Raw genomic sequence first — 22,888 nt, 5'->3', positions numbered from 1 at the left:
TTCTGCTCACATTTGAAAGCTGTCACTTAGAAATCTCTTTTTTTTTTTTTAAGCATCCATTAGGTTAATTTATTTTCTGAATCATTACATGCTTGTGGGCCTTAGCAATGTTGAAGGAGTGATATCAGATCCAAATGTGACCCATATTTGAGCAGAAAAGTTATACTGAGGATGTTCTGTTGCAGTGATGTCCAGACCTCACCATCTAGGGCCCACGTATCCCATCTGCAACCTTTGGAGCTATTCCCTACAGCACCTCTGGGCTGAACAGGAGCAGGCAGCAAGACAGTTTCTTCTCCTATTAAACTCCACAATTAAAAATATTATACCTGGCCCCTCACTCTTGACAGCCCCAACACCCTTTCTCACAGAGTTCCACAGATTCAACAAAGCTCGCCCACTCATAGTGTGTATCAGACTGCTGAGTAGAGAAGTACAAATGGAAAAGAGAACAAGTCTAAAGAAAGGTGGGGAATTTGGAATCAGAGGACTCTGAACCAGAGGTTTCAGAGGCTGGCTGGTATATATCATATACTTCAATTCCAACATTTTAAGCTGAAGGTATTGGCAGCACTTAAGCTACTGGACTATTACAGGAGTAGCATTCCCAGCTATTGTGAAGCTGACTTTAGAATTAGCCCAAGATAATAATAAGCCTCTAAAGACTGTTTCCCAAGTGAATGCCTGAACCAAGTACAATCATTCCAGTCCCCCACAGATCTGAATTCAAATTATTTCAGAAATCTGTTGTTTCTCCGACAGCCAGTGACACTTAAGATTATATCACTCCTATGTCAAAAGTCCTGGTTTTGAAAGAAAGGAGGCTTTACACAATGATAATAACCTTTCCAACATGAAATCCTGGGTTTAAGGAAATGTGACAGATTTTCTGATGAAGGGTAAAAGAAATGGAGCTGACTAGTTACCATTTCAGACAGACAGGAAACACTGGGGAGAGAAAAAAGTCTAGGGACAGGCAAAAGGGAACCAAGGAGTCACCAGAGAGGCCTCATCTCACTTGCTTTGCATCAGCTCTCAATCCTGACAGTGCCAAAGGACACACAGCCCTGACACACATTCAGGTTGTTCCATGTCATGTTTTCTGCATATAACATCTTGCCAGAGATTTCCACTTCTATAAAGGTAGTGTTTTTCCTAATGGTATGTGAAGCTCCTCAGGAGTGCCAAAGCCATGCTGAAGAGGCAGCTGTATGAACATTTTGCAGACATCCTCTTACAGGAAAGGTGAACAGACACAGGAATTAGATGACTTGTTTGAACAGCAAAATTCTTCCAGGAATATTCCTAAATGGTATCAAACACTTAATGAACTAACTTCTGGCTTTCACAGATGACTTTGTCCTGGACAAATACTGGATGAGAACAGTCTGGGGTAACAGGGGAAATGTTTTGTGTCCTAAGATTATTATCGTCCAGCTTCTTTCTGTCTGGATCTTAGTATGTCCAGCCTAATGTTGCTTGCTCAGAAACAGCACAGCTGGCCAATTAGCTCTGATATTTGGATATATTCCATGCCTTTAGGGCACAGTGACACTGAGTGCAACTTTGTAAATATAGCCCTGGGAATCTAACCCTGGCTGTTCAGACACCATTGGTGATAAGAACATTTAAACTATCTGGAAATGCACTGATGTTTCTAGCCAGGAAAGATCCAAGCAGCAGCCGCACCAACTGTGAAAATCAGCAAGTTATGGGATGGAGAGGATTATTTTAACAGCACTTCCAGTCTGAAAGCACTAGAGATGGCCAGGGCATCTGTCTCTGAAAATAACACTCAGGCAGCTTTAGCTGAGGCAGAAGCAAGGCTGGTTTGGTAAAATGTTCCCTTCATTCATATTTTCAAGTTTTGTATGTGACTACTCTAATTTATCTTGTTCCTTTGCATGTTTGGGTTTGGTGGTTTGTTTTATTTTTTGTGGGCAGAATGATGAAGGAGGGAGGAAAAAGGTAGTTTGCAATTAAGCAGATCATGGTATTTTATTTTTCAATCTTTTCTTATAGAATCCCACCCATTAGGGTCCTGAATGAAGCTTTCATACACTTAAAATAGACGTGTGCATCTATGTACATGAGTGCAACATGTGTGTGTATATATATATATATATGTATATTTGTGTGTGCACAGTGACATTGATTAGTTTAGTCAAGAGAGTAGGAAAACAAGAGAAGATAAAGAGAAGAACCTGGAAGTATTTTGACTGCATGAAAAGACCTTTTGTTTGGATTTAAGCAGTTCCATTATTCAAGATTGTAACATTTCCATTGTCTTTGATTTTCCGGTTTTCTCAAGATTCCCTCTCCACACTCCCTCTAGTGTTCTTAAGTTCCCTTGCATTTAGTCGCCCCTGCTGGGTTCACTTACTATTTCACACAACATTAAGCTGTTAATTTTCCTTAGCCTTTCCATAACCTACAGGAGAACCACTGAAAGTTAGACCAACTTTTATGAGTGTTTCTCTCCCTGCAAAGGTCGAGGAAATAAATACAGATTAACAGGCGAAAGAAAGAGTGAAGTGTCATATCAAATCTGAGACAGTAATTTGTACTTTGTTGGTGGGTAAAGGGGATGACTTGGTGTTGGGAAAGGAGGAAGATTTTGTTTGAAACACTTTTAGTGAACAATTCATAGGCAGAGAGTTGCATTAAGACACCACTTACCTGAGTAGCTTCCTCTAGCAACTACACAAACTCCCTTCAATATGCAAACACTGATTGTCTCAAATGTTTTAAAAAAAAAAAGTGAATGAGAACAAGATTCTCCTGGTCACCTCCCAATTTAGTGGGATGCCCAGAAAGCACAGTAATAACACATTTTCTGTTCATCTCATCTTATGTTTCAATAAAAAAAAGACAACAAAGAGGAGACTGGATTAATACATTATTTTTAAAAATGAAACAGAGATAAGTTAATTCCTTCTAAAGCAATTAATTTTTTGTTTCTCCATTATAACTGCAGTTTAAGTATTTATTTTACATTACCAATGGCCACAACTGAAGACTAGAAAAGGCCTAAACAATTGTGAAAATTAAATAAAAGCTCTATTCCCAGGGTGGTTTTGTACAGATTTAAGACTGAACCATCCAGAATCAACAGAGACTCAAAACAAACAAAACCCACCAAATATCAGAGTGAAATTGGTGAGATTCTCCCACCCTGCCCATCAAGAAAAATTTTAAAACAGAAAGAAATATCTGTGTCATGAGTAATTTGTGATCTTCTATCCATTATATTGAATATTTGGCATCTCCTGCACTAAATGGCAGACATTTGTGCAAACTCTTGTTCTAGGGATAATATGCTAAACAAAATATTTTAATGAGAACAAAGGAAATATAACAAGAAAAAGAGAATAGATAAAACTGTAGTTTAGACCAATCCATGAAAATGAACAACCTTTACCTGCAAATCTGATGATTTACCACACATGCTACAGAAGTATCACAAGAGCTCAGTCACTGCATAATAGAAAATTGAGCTTTAACTCAAAATACTTCACAAGGATGTCAAGTTAAATTGGATATTTATGACAATTATTTTAACATATCACCCATTCAATATACTTTAAAAGGCAGAATCTTCTCAATATTCTTCCCCAAGATATCACATTTGACCCCTGGAAATTGACCCACCTTTCTACACTAAAAATATTGTCAGTCTATTTGTTTATACCCATATATTCATTTACATGTTTTAAAACATATAGAAAAAATGGTTACTCGATATAATCAATATATCTTCGATGCCCATTTTCTATTTATAAAAGAAATGTAGGTTTGGAAGTCATAAAATTTAAAATTATTCTGTAACTTAAGTTTGTTTCAGTATTTTCTATGTAATCACAATATATAAATATCTGCTAAAGTTCAGTAATGTTGAATTATTTGCTTGTAGCATAAAGATATAAAATCCCAATTCTTACACTGAGTTAGCACATTGCAGTGACAGAAAGAAGATTCACAATGAGTGTTGCTACCACAGTATTTTTGCTTTATCATGCAGACTTACAGTGCTGTCAATGTATGCTTCAGTCCACACTACGTCATGCTCCTGGTCAATGACCTTTGGTCGGCTGAGAACATGGAGATATTCCATAACATTCTCTTGCACATCAGCCAAAGTAGAGATCTGAGTAAAAAACCCTGTGAAAACACACAGTTCCAAGTTATAAACCAGAGAGAACAAATTAAGGAAGTTTTCAAGAAAGAGTATGGTGTGGTTTATGTCTGTTCATGTTTTCTGCTTATTTCCAAAGAAAAAATGTAAAAGAGGAATGTTTCATCAGAAGCAGCCTCAAACAGCAATAACTGGTGAAAACAGACATCTGTGAAGCCTTTGGCCAGTCCTCAAGGACTGGGTTTCCAACATCACTATGAACCACTGCAGTTTGTACTAAGCTTTTATTTCCAGACCACTTTTTTTGTTTAATGGTTTGGGCTTTTTACTTTTAATGCTGCCTGCTTTAAAATTTAGAACTGGTATTTGTCCACCTATATCTCACCCACTTTGTCCAGTTTCAAGAAAGGTGATGGAGTAGAACCACAGTAACAGAACAGTAGTTGCATGTGCTCTGAAACACTCACCCCTACAGAATGTGACTAAAAAAAAAGGCATTATGTAATTTACAAATATGACAGGTCACAGAAAATATAGACTACAACTAGAATTGTTTGGTTAGGTGATCACAGCCTTTTTAATCCTTTAAAGCATCTCCTCCAACCTGACAGCATTGAGAGCAGCAGAGGCCTCAGCTATTTGAGCTGTCACCACTCCCTTTGGAGTGCTTAGATGTCAAGTATCTTTATACATCACAAACTTGGCATCTGGAGCCAACATCATGCAAGAGTCATGAAGGACTGACAAATTTCAAGGCTAAAATTTCATCAGGCCTTATTTAAATGCATCACTTGCCTTCATTTACTTTGCATTAATGAGAAAAGACCAACATGAAAGAGGCCTCACTACAATTTTAATCATTTGACAAGATCACAACTTCTGTGGAGCTGGAATATTAAGCTTTATTAAGCTTCAGCAGAAAACATGGCAGCTGCAAAGAACTTTTGAGCTGTATTTTTGTAGATGGGGCCAATTTTGGCAAGACTGTAAGGGTGGTCTGTCCGAATCTAGAACTTTCTGAATCAATACATTGGCTCATAATTCATACACTACAAAATGGATGTTTCTGCACATGTTTCATCTGTGTGTAAATTAAGGCACAGTGAAAGAAGAGACTTTATAGCAGAGATCTATAAAATGAAACAAGTCACAGTAGTAGCCTAATGCATATCTTCAACTTAAAAATAAAAAGCAGAAGTGCTGGGTTGGTTGTGCTTTTTAACCTAATCTGAATGTAGATGTTCTCAAATATTCTTAGTACAGCATTCTTACTCATAGTATAGTATTATTATGCTCTTAATATATTCAATATTCTGCTTAAGGAATTTTATTTATTTGATTTTTTTTTTAATTAAGTCCAGTATTTTGTGAGGCTTTTAATTGACTACTACACATACTATTAAGGTTTACCTCCTGCTTCAGAAAAGTGCTATTATTTGTCTTGTGGTTCTGAAAGCTTTTTCAGCCACAGAGTAAAAGGACTGACGTAAGTTTAATTAGGAAACCTGTACTTGAGGAAGCAGAATTCTATGTTTATGGTTAAAAAACCTCCAAACTATAGTCTACTTTCTTGAATCAGTAGGATACTCATGAGAAAAGCAATGTATATATTACTCTTTCTGAAATGCTGCTTGCTCCAATTTTGGGACCCCAAAGTATGGGTTTCTCTGTCATATGACTAAAGAGCAGCACTTCAGTCTTTGGTCCTTTTAATTTAGTGAAAATGTCAATACATAGTCAAAATATGTTTATTGGCCAACATAAGCTATACACATAGAAAACCTCCTAAATTATATATATACATGTATATGTACACACTGTGGTTTATAAGGCTTTTAATCAGGGATTCAAAATACTGCAAAACTGTGTGGATCACCCATTTTACAGGTATGACCAACATTTTCCAAAGCAGTTCCGAGTGACTGAATTTTGATATGGCTCTTTTCAGAATTACATTTGAAGCAGAGATCTGTTGGCACTGAATAGCATCCAGTGAACAATAGGATCACACCTGCACTCATATACTTAATATATATGAGCATATTATGTCATATATATAATTTATATATATATATAAAGTGATAATATAATGTCTGCAAAGTCAGAGGAGATTAACTACTTGAAAAACTTTGTATCATATCTAAGGTGATAGAAAAAACTTTTTTAACCAAGCAGTACTTTGTTACCCATGCACTTCAGAACCACAATCAGTTAACTCTTTTTATTTTCCTACTTCATTAAAAGCAAAACCTTAAAGACTCATTTAAGAAGCTTCTGGATGTCTATGCCTGGAAAATTCTGTAATCACAGCCTATAAATTACCTCTGAGATAATGAATGCATTGCTGTAAAATGAGCATTCTTTCTGACTGTCTCCACAAATGTTTTTATGTCACAATTTCAAGTGAAAAAATTTAGCTAAATTACTCAAAAAAAAAAAAAAAAAAAAGAAAAAAAAAGAAAAAAAAAGACAAAAAAAAGAAAACAGGATCCAATCTGAAACACTTCAGTGTTGTGCCATACAAGTTTACACACGTTACAAGACACTGGTACTGCCAAATTTTCTTCTTTTCATTCCTTCAGGAGAGACCCCTGTGGACCAGGTACAGTCAACATGAGCAGAGACACCCATCTGAGCAGTCATTTGTAACTGTTCTTCATATGGATAGGTGTTACTTTAGGTATTTCTCTTTGCAACAATTCTGAGAATGTTGCCATATCACAATTTAAAAAGAAGCCTCCAGGCAGCATGTTACAGACAAAAGGTTCATTCCTTGTTGTAGTATTGCAAATCATATTTCTAAGCTGCACAATAGAAAAAACCAGTTTTTAGCCTAATTTCCTAAGACTAAAAGAGACAGTAAGTCTGAATTAATTTTGTGTAAACTTCGTAAAGAAATAAAGGTTTCAAAGACAAGTGAAAATATTTTTCAATCTTCTCCTAATGGGAAAACCCTGCCAAATTTACTATATTATAGCTAGGAACAACATTAGGTAACATGCTTTTAGTTATTTTTTACTTTAAATTTAGGGGGTTTGACTATTCACATATTTCTAGCTATATGTAACTCACAAGAATTACCTTCCTACACTGCTAAGTTTACATCTCTTATCTAGAGGGCAGAGATACCCCATGGAATTAAAACCCTTACTGTTCCTATACCCAGGTTTAACCACTAGATAAAGACTTGCTCTGAAGTCCTTGAGCGCAGCTGCTGGGGCCATGTCAGCAATAGCAGCAATAAACCAAGCTTAAATTTTTGCATTCCAACACCTGCTTCTCAGCTCCCTGGTGTGTGAATTATGCCACCTCAGAGCCCCCTCACAGTCAGCACTACCTTTTTCCCCTACCCAGCAGGAAAAAACTTGTGAAGGAAATGGGTATGATTTGGTAATGACAAGCATGAGAGATATATAATAACGTGGTAAAAGACAGACACTTATGCTCTGCATGCGGGCTGCCTTTCCCCATTGCACAGTCCGTGCAATGCTTTCTGGATGGCTTGTTTTTCTCTAAAATGTCCACCATTAGACTGATAACTTTTCAAAATGCCTCCAAACTGATTTTTGCATGGAGTGCAGTACTTTCGTTTCCTGGGCGCTGTGCAAAAGAGATGCAATACTCTTGCAACTAATGAAATATCAGAATGAAAAAATCCTCTGGGTAGGGTCTAAGGAGTGAATTCATTGTTTCAGTGCAGCTGTAAAACTCCCATGGAGGTTTCCCCCTTTCCCCACAGAGGCCTCTGGAGCAGGTGAACAGGCTCGGTAACTGGCTGCCTGCCACCCCAGAGCCCCCAGTGCAGGAGGGGCTGGGGTCATGCTAATAATGGGAATGGATGTGATGGGAGCTTCCTGCACAGAGCTCTCCTCTGCTAATACAATAGTCTATCAACTGCTCCAGCTGGGGCACAACCTGCCTCGGGGCTGATCTGTCCTCTGCCTGAGCTGGAGCCACTATCAGCTCTCTGATACACGAAGCATTTTTATCTGCGCTGCTTTCTCAGCCTCTGCTCCTTTGTACTGATGAATCCAGTCCTTTGTTCATTTTATAATATGCCAACCACAGTGATGACCCATAACAAAATGTTTTAAAAAACCAAGCAAGAAAAACAGAAGCTGTCAAATTACTAATGTAACAGTGAATTTTAGTGGGAAAAAAAAAATTAATCCCAGCTGTTTTGTTAGCCAGTAATGCATTAACTCCCATCTTTATCTCTACAGCTTTCTGCTGGAAGTGATGCTGAGGGAAAGGTAGTGCCTGTCACTTCTAAGTTCAGGATGTTACTGCTGACATCTGGCACATGCACACTAGTCACCAGGAAATTTTCACCTTTGTTCACTTCACAATCTTAGTATATCTTGCTTTCCTTAATGTGCACTTGCTTATGATGCAGAAGAGTAAATCACTGCAAACTTCACAAACCACTCTGGAGGGATTTTGAATGTTTTAATGTATTTAAAATGGTTTGTTTTGCTTCATTAAGCAAACTCCCTCTAGATATGTCCTACTTATATGGAAAAATGTAACAGAAAAACATACTTGGGGTTTTTCAAGGTTTCACAATCAGAACCTAGAAGCTAAAGAAGTTTTGCAAGGTGGTGCGAATTTCCCCTGTGACCCATTTTGAAGGAAAGGGCTGCTGTCCACAGCCCAGTCAGCTGGAAACCCTGCAAAAAGCCTTAATCTATGTTGCGCTTCCAAGAGGAAAATCACTGCAAGGAAAATTGATTTTAGGGTCATTCACCCTCAGTGACAACAACATATTTCGGCCCACCCATGCAAGGAGTAAACTACAGTCCTGCTATTCAGCCAATCTTTAGACCAGCTTGACTACACTCCTCATCTGTTGTGCTGTAATCCCTCATTTCACTGAAATAAAATGGACAAGCTGTAACTGAAAACTCGAAGGAAAAATCTAAATCTGTACTGTCTGGCCATGACATGCGGTTTCCTATTGTGATTTTTCAAAGCTAAAAAAAAAATATTTAATTCCTGATTAGGGGTAGAATATTTTTACATTATAAGCTATCAGAGAGCAGGTATTGTAACTATTAAACTGAGAGGGAAATAAATTTTTAGAAGCAACAGTCATTAAGCTGTTTCATTGATTCATATGAGTAAGACTCTGACTCAAAGAAACATGGCTCTGAAAAGAACAAAGTAGTCCTGAAGAATGACAAAGGTGACCACTTTTCCCCTCTGGGAATAAGGAAGACGTGGACCAGATGATCTGCTAAGGCAGCTTCCATTGCCTGGTCCTAATTTCTGAGTTGCTGTACTTAGATCTTTATGAATTTGTGGAGCTGGGCTAAAAAGTTAAAAGATTTTGTTGATTAAATTGTCTTCAAAAAAGATGCTTCAAAGGATTCTTATACTATTATTTAAACTAAATTATGGTGTAATATTAGCTGATTAAGACAAGACTTCAAACTGAGTAATTTCCATCAGCTGGACATAACAGTAGTTAAAGAAATAATGACTAAATGGATAGCACCTGATGCAATTCATCATAATGTAATGTGGCACAATGGAAAAAAAGAACTTTTATTTTTTTTCCAAGAGGAAAGAAAAAGGAAACCCTGAAGATTAATTAGAGTTTGGGGCTGTTTTTTTCCTGAATCATTCTTACTTATACTACTCAATCCTTTTACTGCAGCAAGTCAGCATCTTAAATGTTTTAATGCTCTTTTCCTTAAAGGATATAAACCAGTTTTTTTCAATTACACTGTCAGTTCCTCGAGGGACAGGATGTCTGGTGTTTTACATACCATGCCTAACTCAACAGAACCTGTACCCAATGTTCTTAGAAACCAAACTCACTCTGAGTAATAACAGATAGAAGAGAACAAATGCTTTGAAATTAGTTTGTTCTCTGAACAAAAATTTAAGATCACATAGTTTAAAAGCTTCGTAAATATTTTAAAGAATAAAATTTCAAATTGGGGTTTTTTGCTCTTTAAATTGTATGTTACAAGACAATTAAGTCTTTTCATTTTCTGGGGAAAAGAAAACAACCCATCCTCGGTGAGTAGCTGTCAGCAACACCATATCTGTAGAAGGGTCAGATGTGCAGGAAGGCTCAGCAGTGGGGTTTTGGAAACAAGGCTTCCACAGAGGAAGGTTAACGAACCTTTGTTAGCACAGGCCATCCACTTCAGGTTATCAGCAAATGCAGCTTCTCTTCCAATCAGATAGGTAAAAATGCGGACCTGAAAGTAAAATGCAAAAGATAAATCAATTAATACTGCATTTAAAACATATCCAGTGGAACTTCAGATACAGGTACATAATTCACAGGATACAACCCTTCTAAGAAAGTATTACTGGTTAAGCAGCGCAGTAAGTTAAAAAAAATATTTCTGCCAGTAAAGTCTTCCTGAAAAAAGGTTGCTTTTTTTCTGTGTAATAGGATGGTTGATCTTTTTGAATGTGTTTAATATCTGACCTTTAACTACAGTTATGGTTAATGTGTAATTAAGAATAAACTAAAACCATTGGAGTACAAAATGGTATATTTCAGACAAATCTATTCTGGACTTATGAATTCAGAAAATTGCTATGATGTTGGGGAAGAGGTACTCAATTAGCAAATACTCCTGTAGATAAAGAATCTGCAACACCAGGCAAGCGAATTCCCCTCAGCTTTTAAGGTTCATATGATGCAATGTCATTGTCAACACAGACACAGGTACCCAGAGGCAGCATTTTAATATCATTTAATTAATTTTCAAATTTAAAAAAAAAAAAACCCTTATCATTTTTCCCATTAGCATTTTTCCTCCTTCACAAATGATATTATTTGTGGAATAAATCAACTTTATACTAAACTCCCATAAGGTTTTTTGTTCCCTACGGAAGTAGTTTTAAAACACTCTGAAACTCTCCCTCTTTACTGCCAGTTGTGACACTATATTCTCTCACTGCCCTTTTACTCATTTTCTTAATGGCCACATCCTGTTTTTAGGCATATATAGTGTTTTGTGTTATCATCATGCCTAGAGACCAGATTCCAGTGACAAAACTTTTCCCAGTCTCTCAAACATAAAATACACACAGAACTGAATCATGATTTATATGATTTAAAAAGTCTACACAGTGATGGTGTAGTGTTGCAAGTTTGAGTCCAACAGTCTGCATAGTCCCACTCTAAGGCTCTAAAGAACACAACATTAAACAAAAGAATGGTGCTTTTATATTTTGTTGATTGCTATGAAAAGCATTAATAAAGAAATTCTTTATTCTGCAAAGACACATAAAAGTGCACAGTGAGATTTATACTCTCAAAATACAGCATAAATCAATGTCACATTTTATCTTCCTGCAAATGATGCTTGAAAATAGCCTATGATGAGACTAAATATTCTGAGAGATGCATATTTAATGATCTGCTTTAATCTATAAAGAATCAAACTAGACTGTGTTCCTAATAAAAGGAGACCAGCCTTATCTAAACAGATGAGCAGTAAGCATGATAACAGGCACAGGCAGCAAAATAGCCTACAAAAAATAAAATTTCAGCAAACTGGTAACATGGATCATCATGAGGAATGAGCTGTCTCTGTGATATCCATTGTAAGGATTTTAATGATTTTACACTGAATATATTTTCTACATCTAGTTTACTTATTATCTAGCAGTTTTGCTAGAAAATATTTTAATCACGATAAAAATACAGATAACTGTAATTACTTGAAAAAATAAAGGAATCTATCAAACAGAGAGCTAGAAGATGAGTGATCCAAATTTATTAACTGCTGTTTCCTTCCCTGTCCCAAGGCATTGCATATTTTTCTCTACACACTTTCCATGGTACATGTTATACAAATTATGTTTACTACTGTCAGCATAAAGTAAAAAGTCTTTTATACAGTGAAATATAAGTTACATTATAATTTTAAAATACCCTTTCTATATTTCTCATGAATCAATAGAGTGACTTATTATTTATAGTACTATTGTAAGAAAGTAGGCATGACAGGGTCACAGGAAGGTATTTCAGTTAAAATTAAAGCCACTGACACTTTAAATTTTTCCTTCTACGCTGATCCTGTAGACACATTAATAGGTGTTTCAAATATTGTTTAATACTTCATTGAAAATTGTGAGAAAAATCCTCAAGATCAGTTCTGATGGAAAAAAATTCTGATTATTTCTCTACTTCCAAAAGTTTCATTTGCTCAGTTCATTGAACCCATCAGCATAAACTTAATTCACTGTGAGCTTGTAGTGAAAACATTAACCATACACTGCACAAGTATGGCAGAATCACAGAATTAACTAGGTTGGAAAAGACCTTTGAGATCATTGAGTCCAACCTATGACCTGACACCACCTTGTCAGTCAGACCATGGCACTGAGTGCCACATTCAGTCTTTTCTTAAACACTCAGGGACAGTGACTCCACATCTCCCTGGGCAGCCCATTCTTATAAAACAAAGGCTAGGCATATTATTTTCTGCTTTCAGAGACCACAGCAGTGACTTAGGTAATAAATTATTAGGACTGAAACTTGCATGAATAAGTCTAAATTCTAAATCCCATTTTTCAGAACAGGCTTGGTTCTACACACCTTTTATACTACTTTTGTTCTTCTGCATAGCTATTCTATGTGATAATTCAGGATGTTTAACACCAATAAACATGAAAAAGTTACTGTGGCCATATGTTTACTCCAGATACATAAAAATATAACAAACTCAGTATTATAGAACTATTACATTAATTTGGGAAGATAAATTCAGACTACTTCAACTGCTGTCCATGGACGAGACTGGGCTATGTATGGTGCAAAACAGGACACACAGCATCATAACAACCACTGAAATTGTCATTGTACATTGATTAGACATTGGGGACCAGATTTAATAACCACCCATATTCTCAGATCCCAGGCAAGATATATGTTGGTAGGTAAAGCTGTTAATAGTGACCACCAAATTTTCTACTTGTTTTATGTGAGGTAACTGAATGGAAAGTGTGTCAAATCAGTCCTGCTCTGCAAAATGATTGCATGAAATGTTTATTTTACTCAAACAACCCACATATAACACTAATATTGTGCAGTCTGCTGATAAATATGTATAGTATTGAGGCATATGATTGAAATCTCTAGAATTAATAATTGATGAGGAAGTATAAGGTGTGTCTGTCTCATTCTGTTTGTATTTGACCTTGAAGAAAATAAAAAAATAGAAATTATGAGCTTTAATAGGTATTTACACTATATAGACACACATTGATACACCTATGTTGGTATCTTATGGTACAGCATAATGTTAGGACTAAAAATTCCTTTGAATCCATATGGAGAGAATGTTTCAGTCAAGGCAGACTGAATAAATTCAAAGTTGTTATGGGCCAATCCCAGAAGATCCAGTAACAACATTTACATAGTCTACATATGCTCTGGCTAACTGAGTATAAGCCAAATGAAAAAAACACCTTTGAATATCCGAGTGCTGTGATTGAATCAAGAGACCACTTCCATCAGAGAAGGAATCTGCATCAGAGGGTGTAAGTACCTCTGACAAAAAATATGTGGCAGAAAGAGATGGGTAATTTTTAAAGCTCTACAAGATACTTGAAAGAGACGCCTAAATAAAAATATTTTCTGTACCTGAACCTGCAAAGTGTTATATCAACTATATTAAGGCTTATCATGAACTGTTAGGTGTGGAGAAAGAAAATATTCTCAGGCAGACGTACTAGTCTTGAATTTTTATATCCTATCTACAAAACTGAAAATTGTAGATGTCAGACTCACTGAACACAAAGGAAAGCTTACTCCAAGAGCAAAAACTTTAATCTTTTCAATTATACTTGCTGTTTCTGCACAGTAGGTGCCACAGACTGCTATTTTTAAGCCAATGTTCACAGAATATGGAGTGAGAGCTCCATAGCAATATCAAAGAAACTGAAAGGACAATGGAACTAGAAACTTAATAGAACTTGTGACTTTCTCACTTCATATTTTTCTGAAGCAAATGTTGAATGGCAAAGAATACCATTTGAGATTGATGTATTTTAATTATCTTTAAAACAGCAGCTGTGGAAACCTCCCATATGTTACCATTATGTTATATCCCATTCCTGACCTGGAAGGGTCACTTCCTGGAAAGGATGTCATTTAGTTCCTCTTCTTACTAAAAGATTATTGCATAAGCTCCAATGGTTCTGAACTGTGGAATCAAATTGATAATATGCAACCAACTAATTTCAATGGTGCATTTTATGATGGCCAGCTTCTGTGTGCACGACTGTGCAGTCAGGTCACAAGCAGGTGTCACAAGCTTTGTTGGCAACTACTCCCATCTACACAGCAGAGTTAACCAACATTAAGGCATCAAACCTCCAAGCTCAGTAGTGCAGACAAAACTGGACACAAATCTTACACCGAGTAAAACACCTAAATCAAAAGCAGACATATAACTGCAGGCATTATCAGTATTTTTATCTTGCTTTCTCTCTGGTTTTCCAGTCTCTGGTTTTTCAAATTCTTGTTGCCTTACCTAGGCACAAATCATGGTTTGGACTACATAAGGGATTGCTATCTACTCTTTGTTGCAGCTCCTCAAATTTTGAAAAATAAGAGTATTGTTAGTAAGTTTCTTGCTTTTACAGCCAGGGAATATTCTGAAGTTTGAACCTTTAAACTCCAGACAGAAGGTTTATATAAAATCTCAGAGATGCGTACATTCAACCATTAGTGAGGAAACCTAACAATGATGACTAAAATGACAGCTATTTCAGTGCTAACCACTTCATCTGAAATATCCACTTAACAGTTTCATCCATTATGTGTGGGCTAATCTGCAGTCCCTGAACTGTCCTCACCTCTGAAACTTCATTAAACTGGCAGCATAGGAAGAGAATAGGGACCTTCTTCCATCTCTGTTAAGCAAGACAAGTCAATCTGCAAGATTCTACACATTGGAACTGTGAATTCATATCTTCATGCCAAACAGCTGGTAAAATAGTATTTCCAGAAACTTAAAATACTGTGTGGGAGGGGAAATGGGACTTCTGCTTGCAGCTGCAAACTATTTCATGGACACCTTCAGCAAAATAGTCTTTCCTTTCTGGCTCAGCAAGAAATAAAAATAGTCCTGTGGCAAGAGCTACGGGATTTAACTGGGATATAGAGACAAAATTCAAGTTCCCATAGTTATAAGCTGTGGTGGTCCAGGAACACCTCAGCTATTCTCTGCATAGAGGAGCAAATGGTCTAACTGGGAACAATGGATCAACGTGAGACTGAGTGATTGTCTGAACTCCTAAGCAGCCTCACGAAAAATAATTGATCTCTTACAAGGGCTCTCAAGGTGAGAGCCCTCAAGATAGCTTTTCCTAGGCATCTCATGCTTCCTGCCCAACATTACACCATGCTGGTCACCACTTCCAGATTAGTCTTCAATATCACTCTTCACATAATCTCATCCTCCTAGTCCCGTCTCTCCAGAATCCTTTTGCACACCCCACCTCAGAAGACACCAGTGGGAAAAGGAGGAATTGATGCTGCAGTTGGTCCCTGTGTTAAGCACATGGCCCAACCCCATATTTGCCTGTGAGGAGCAGTCTGGATGCAGCCATAAAGGATTCTCAGAGTCATACCAGATTCACTCATCACAATCAGTAAGATTCACAATAAAAAAAATCTGAACAGGCCCCAGGCCTTTGCACAAGAAACCTTGCCAAATCTGAAAAGGGAAAAATGTTGAACTTGTGAAACGTATCAATGTGAGATGTATTATAGGTTCTAACTTTAACCAATACATACACAGATCAATCCAAAAATAAACCCGAATTCCAAGTGTATTTAGTGCATCTGGTTGTTGCAAAGGGCATAACATACAGGGCAATGAACAGGCATGGGAAAAGAGAAATATGAAGTCACTCTGGAAATTTCATCTCTAAATGTCTTCATAGCTTTTTCTACTTTAGTGCAATTTTTATTATAAAGTAATTAAAGAAAACCCCTAAACAAACAACTTGAGGATCTATTTGCATTGATAGTTGTCTGGAATTTCCATGAAGACGATGCTCTAAATGAAGGGGTGCAAAGCCTTGTGATGTAATGTAAGACAGCACTACCTCAATATCTTCTGTCCTGTTAGAGACCTTTGCCCTGTGAGGTGCTGAAAGCCTCAACTTACAGTGCACTCAGAGCAAGGAAGCCATGAAATTGAAGACATTACCTCATGAAACTGAATCCTTACATGTTAAGTTACTCAGTAAAAGGTTCTTCATTGTTAATTTTTCTCCTGTAGTATTCAAAATACCTCTTTTGGGAAAGTTTACATTTATACATTTCCTCATGTTTTTTCCTTCCTGCAATTGCACACTGTACCCAGACAATTTTATAACAATATTTTGTATTATAGTGATATTGAAACTCCGTGTGTTGTACCCTAAAAACTGATGGGACAGTTAGCAAAAACCAACCCCAAATAATTAAAACATCTACTTCATTAGAAAACAAGATGTTGTAAGCAAAAACTGCAACAAAGGAAAAGCTGAGCCCTGCTTCCCCAAACACCCACATCCCCAACAGCTCTTAGCATAGATCTACTTCAGAAAATTCATGGAGAAGAAAAGGAAATGGATGCTGCAGTTAATCCCTTGTGGTCAGGGAACAGCAGCACTGTGTCACACTCACCTGTGAGGAGCATTTGGAAAATTCAAACAAGCCACAGGTTTTACGTGACACATCAAGTGAGGATATTTCTTCTAGCCCTGAAAATGTGCTGACATACTTTGCCGATTTACAGAAAATTATAATGCAACTCAGGATTTACAAAGAATCATTTCCCACTGTGAAAATTCACCCAATACATAAGAAATATTGCTAGCAGGGAGAGATGGGATTATGCTGTTTTACACCGTGCAAGGACAGAGCAGGTGATGAGAAAGTGTCCAACTCAAGGCTTATTAGCACAGGGCTTATGGTTTCCCTACAAGGGTCTGATGGTTGACATGGCTGTGAAAAAACAAGACAGGTTTTTTACATGGGGCACAAGTTTTAGCTGTTTTACACATCCTGGATTATTGGTCACACAGCACTGAATAAGATCAGTTCCTTCACAGGTGGCACAAACAGCACAGCAGCAGCTTAACAATAAACAATATATAAAGTTGTGGCAGAGAAAATAGGTTGTATGAAATAACCACTTCAGAGATGGTATTTAAAAGCAAAACAAAAAAAACCACAAAATATGTCTAATAAGCATCCAGTACTTTCTAGTTCTCTTTCCTGTTTGGTGTGCAGCACTTGTAAATGATGTCAAATAGGCAACCAATGATGTACTAAGTGTGGTACAACAGCATGCAGCTTGAACGTACTACATTCTTACCAGCAGTTTAACAAGTTAATTCAGCAAAGACAATTTTCACAGATTTTGTGAATATTAAATATCCCAAAGACTACACTGCAAAAAACTCCCAAAAATCTGAGATTATCCCAAACCAACTTGCTGCCTTCAATGTAACTTTTACTTTCAGTACAAGCTATAACAGACTACTTTGAGCCCGATGGGTTGTACTATAAATATTTCAGATATACAGAGAGAGTGTGAATAAAATCTTTATACAGCACCACCGAATATTGTGTAAATACTACACATTATTACTGAAGAACTATTTTAGAAGTATTTCCCTGAGTTTTACTTTTTATGTCATTCCACTGGTATCTCCAGCCATGGTACAATGTCTTCAACTACATGGGGTATAGAGGGAGAGGAAAATTTTAACTCACCCTTTTTTTCAAGAATTACCTGACATTAGTTTTCTGTCATAACAATATTAATCTTTCAAAGTAAAATGAAAGAGATTTATTGGCGCTGGGAACAAATTCTATGCTATCATCTGAAAAGCAAAGGAAATCTTTGATTCCATTCCTGATATGCGAGATTCCAAGTCAGTCATTACAAAAGTGTAACAAGCCAAGCCTACACGAACTCCTCAAGCATAATTCAACTATATCTAATATTGACGTTCTTCAAAATCCTGGAGGATTTGCTGAAATGTAGAACATACATTTTCTTCCTTAAATGCAAAATAGCAGCCTAAACAAATTAATTTGTCTGAATGAGGAGAAGGGGAAGGGATTAGAGCAGAAGCCATGACATAACCAACTTTCTTGGATCTAACTGAAGCTCCTGTGAAAAAAGCAGGCTCATACAATTTCTGCTACTACTCTACTCAACTTTCCTGCATATCAACTAATTTTTTTTGCAAGAATCCATGAGAAAAGATCAAAATCAGACTAAATTCTAAGTAACCAAATACTGCCAACGTCTCCACTTCTGCTATTGCACAGTTCCAGGATGTAACATAGAACAATGGTAACTCATTTACAGTGTACTTCACTGTGCATGGTGCAGACACAGATTATAGGATGACATAATGGATAAAGCACTGGCCTTTCACCCTTGGGATTTTGTCCAGCCTGCAGTCCTATCAGATAATGGGTTTGGCAATCTCCACTAGTCTCTTTTGGACACTAATCCCCACTACAGAGTCTCTATAATTCATCACATAATTTAATACACCTGGCAACTTTACCATCAGTTCATTCTTTTGTTACATAAAGGCCCAAAGTGAAGTCAAGGGTGGTTAATGCTCTGACAACCAGCTATTATCTCCCATAACAGCTGATTTTGAGGGGATTATTGCAGTCATAAACCATTTTATAAAAATTGGCAACTGGGAAAGCAGTGTAAGAAAATAAGGTGATATTTAGAAGTTTTATCACTGATTTTCTACCAATCTGTAATGGAGTTTCTAGCATTCAAAAAATGCTGGAGAGGAAACTCGAGATTAAAGCTACAGATCATGGGCCAAGAATCTGAGGCCTGAACAAGCTGATAGTCAGAAAGGTTTGACTATTTTGAGGTTACAGACACCTTTTGTCTTTCTCTTTTTTTCTCTGACAAATATACAATATATTTCTTCTTTATTTTGTTTCACTTATTTTTTCACCTTTTCACTTTATCAGGATTCTTCCCTTTTCAATTTGAAGTATTTCACCACTTTTGTTATTCCAGTTTTAGACCTACAGCTGTGTACAGCTTGTTCTAAATGAACAAGGGACTCCTCTGCTCTCCAGACCAATTGCTGAGGATATAAGTGACCCTTCAGGAAAGAAAAAGGGAGCTGCACTCAGTTTATGGGACAAGAAATCAGCTCACTGGAACTGTGGGAAAGGTTGGGAAGATGAGCAGTTGAGGATCCAGTCTAAACTACAAAGGGATTAACACACAAGCAAACAGGCAGTAGCACCAAGGTACTCATAGTCAAGGGAACTAGCACACACAGTTCCCACTGGAAATATGTTCTGCAAAGTGGTAAAAAGGCATCAAAAATCTCACCAGATAAAAGTTAACAGAATGTAAGTGCTGTTTGGTAGACATCAGAGTGTAGAAGGATCATTTTAAAAGGTGTAAGTTCCTTCTGGGCTCTCTAGTACATCACAACTACATCTGTGCAATGTCATTTTGCATCATGCAGGTGTGTAGCAGTAGTTGGATGCTCTATATTTAATCAACAAAATTTCTTTGTAGAATACATTTCACACAAATAAAAAAATCATTAAAATAAAGCCAGAGAAATTCAAACCATGGCCACTCCTGCTCTGACCAAGAGGCATTACTAAAATGTCCAGTTTAATAAAATTTGATCCTTTTTGTAGAAGCTTCACATAATTGTATTGAAGTGAGCTTCTGTATTTCATGACTCAGGATATCTGTCTTTTTTCATGCAGGCTTGAATTGAGCAAGTTTTCCTTCACTACAAGGAGACATAAATCCCCCTGGCCTGTGCTGTGAACCAACTGTTTTAGGTAGAAGTCAGTGTGGTGCTGAGCTCCACTTTGTAAGCCTACATTTGGTTCTGTACAGCTGAATTTTATGATAGGTGTTATACTAAGTTCAGTGGCAAAAGGTTCAGGTCCTAAGAATCCAACTTGCAACAGGAAGATTGTCATAATGTAGCACAGAAAACTGTATGAGGTCTACTCAGAGAATGCAAAGAGTTTTGCAAATTGTGGATAGAATCGAATCATAGAATATGAGTTGGAAGGGGTCCACAAGGATTATCAAAGCCCAACCCCTGGGCTTGCCCAGGACAGCCCCAAGATTTACACCATGTGCCTGAAAATAAAGAACAGGAAAAAGGTTGTGGATAGAATATAAGATTACTTTACTTGTTCCTTAAAATACAAAATCAGCCAAAGCAGAAGAAGCTGTAAATGCAGATGCTGCTCTGATAGAACAGCAGACCCACTGTTTGGCAAACTCTGGTAGGAATGTGTGTTTATTGCTGGGCTTCCTGTGAGTAGAAACACTACAACTTCTTTAAGAAAATCTTCCTGAAATCTGAGTTAGTGGATAGAGAAATAAATGAGATTTTACATAAAAAATGTCTTCTATGCCGAAAAATATTTAATCCTTCAGACACTATGTATATACACCATGAATTGTTTGAACCTTCAAAGTGCTACAGCAAGAACATAAAATAGATGTGAAATTCCTTTATCTTGACATTTTAACTAACTGAAAGCAATTGCTGCTCAGACTGTCACAGTATACCAGTCAGTATGAAAATCACTATGCCTTTAAGTTCATCTTTGATTAAAAATTAAATGTACCTCTAATTTATATTTTTTGTAGCCTTACAGCATCCATGTGTTCTCACAGTTAAATGAAGTCAAACTAAATATTTAATACACCATTCTAATTAGCTACAAACTATTACCTGATTTAAGTCTGTAAATGAATGTGAAAAGACTCTGGAGGCCTAATGTTAACCTTCATCCACTCCAGTTATACGAGAGAAATTACAGGCTCTAATTAGACTCTTTAAACTGCAAAGAAATAGAATTTTCATAACCAGCTTATTAAAAAACGAAGACCCCCTTGGGACAGGGCAAATTGCTTCTACCCTGATCCGCTTATCCTTGTACAACACCATACAGAAGACTCATGTTGTCTGACTTGCAGCTCATATTTCTCTCAAATTAATGAGCACTCAAATTATTCCAGCTGCCCCCTTGGCACAGGGAAAAATTGAAAATCCGTGGCTGCCAAGTGACGTGTAAACCCAGCTGCTAAATAAAATGTGCTTAAGGGGACACAGCTGTCGAGGTGACTATTTACATTAAAATAAGTCCATGGATACAGAACAAATGTGTAAAGACAGTGTACCGAAACAGTGTACAGCACTTCGTTTAACCCTTGAATTTAACCAGGTCACAAAAGTTTGCAGCATCATTTATAGGCTAAAGGTAAGTGCATGGTCTTTTGACCTTATGATTTATTTCTTCCAATTTGTCTAGCCTTGGAAAAATTCTGATTTTCTTCTGCAAAGCAGGTAAATTCAGAGGAATCACATGAAAGAGGAGAATTCACACGACACAAGGGACAGCGGATTTTTCGAAACAACTCTACTTGAGTTTAATGCAGAAAGTTTAACTGCATTTCCTGCTCTCCAAACGTGTGCAGTGTGACATTAAGCACACTATTTGAGGCAACAGAACTGAAAATTATGCTTGCAGAGAATTCACACAGACTTGCAGAGTCAAAAAGAGACCATCACATTTTTTGCCTTAACCCACATAGGCTGCCAACTCACTTCCACAAGAAACTGAGGATACTAGGTGTTATCTTTAAAACACTAAATCATATAAGAACTGTGTTCTGTAAGAGTTAACTGTATTCTAAAATACTCTAGGATGCTGTGGTTCATAGGCCACACTTTTAAATGGTTTATAAACCATGACTGTAACCCAGCTGACTTGAAAAGCACCGTGCCAGTAGAATATATACGTTGGAATAATAGGGGCCAATGCAAAGTTTCTCTTTACTAATCAGGACTACTTGGCCAGAGGACACCTTGGATCTAGGACCATAATCTAAATTCAAATTTTTACAGTCAAAAACATTTGCTTTGGTCAGGAAGTACACGTGAAGCCCAAGCCATAACAAAATGTGCATGCAAGCAAATCCTAACAAGAATTCTACAGAACCAACTGTAGAGAAGGTTAAATTAGTCAAAGGTTTATTTATTTCAGCCTTCACCAGACAGTTTAATTTGAGTAGTTACTATGACACAAGCATTTGTAACTGTGGGATTAGGAGCTGAGGTCATATTTGGAAAAAAATGGTAGATAAGTAATACATGTTTAAATCAATGAAACCTGATAAAATTTTCCTTGAAGTGTTGGAGAAACTAATCAAATTAATCTTTAAAATATCAGTGAATATTTTTTAAGATCTGTGGGTAACAAGGGAAACACCACGGACAAGAAAAGCAAAATTTATTTTTAAGTATTTTCAAAAACAAGGAAAAAATCTGAATATTACTTCCCAGATTTTACTACCCAAAAAGACACTAGAAAAAGTGATTAAACAATTAATTCAATCAAATACAACACAATAATGTGGGAAGAAACAGCCAACATCAATTTAAGAGAAATTCTGTTTAACCAATCTTATTTCCTTTAAAAACAAGTGCCTTTTGTACTACTCAGGTGGGTGAAAAGAGGAGGAGGAAAATATCCTGATTAAATTCTCTAAGTATTTTTTAGGAGAAGTATAGTGATCCTCCCCAATCTTGGACTCATAGGCAGCATACCATCCCTAAGAGCTTCCAATTGGGCCTGATAAAAAAAATGCCACAGCATATTATGTGCTCAGTTGTTTCCCTCTAAGGACTCCAAGCCTAATGAAATGAACATAAGGTGAATGCACTTCTCAG

The 22,888-nt window shown here is 36.8% G+C and overlaps 1 protein-coding gene across 1 annotated transcript in view; it reads right to left on the bottom strand.

The window, feature by feature from the left end:
• Nucleotides 1-22,888, bottom strand: part of CACNA2D3 (calcium voltage-gated channel auxiliary subunit alpha2delta 3) — a gene marked incomplete at both ends in the record, with an annotated part of 393,646 nt that overhangs the window by 135,048 nt on the left and 235,710 nt on the right. Inside the window, 2 exons of the mRNA XM_082288518.1 lie at nt 4,028-4,161; nt 10,269-10,347. Of these exons, the coding sequence (XP_082144644.1) occupies nt 4,028-4,161; nt 10,269-10,347 (213 nt within the window). The remainder of the gene's footprint in view (nt 1-4,027; nt 4,162-10,268; nt 10,348-22,888) is intronic.

This window comes from Coloeus monedula (assembly GCF_965178545.1).
Source record: "Coloeus monedula genome assembly, chromosome: 11".
NCBI classification, from domain to species: domain Eukaryota; kingdom Metazoa; phylum Chordata; class Aves; order Passeriformes; family Corvidae; genus Coloeus; species Coloeus monedula.
This window is presented reverse-complemented; position numbering and strand designations above follow the sequence as displayed.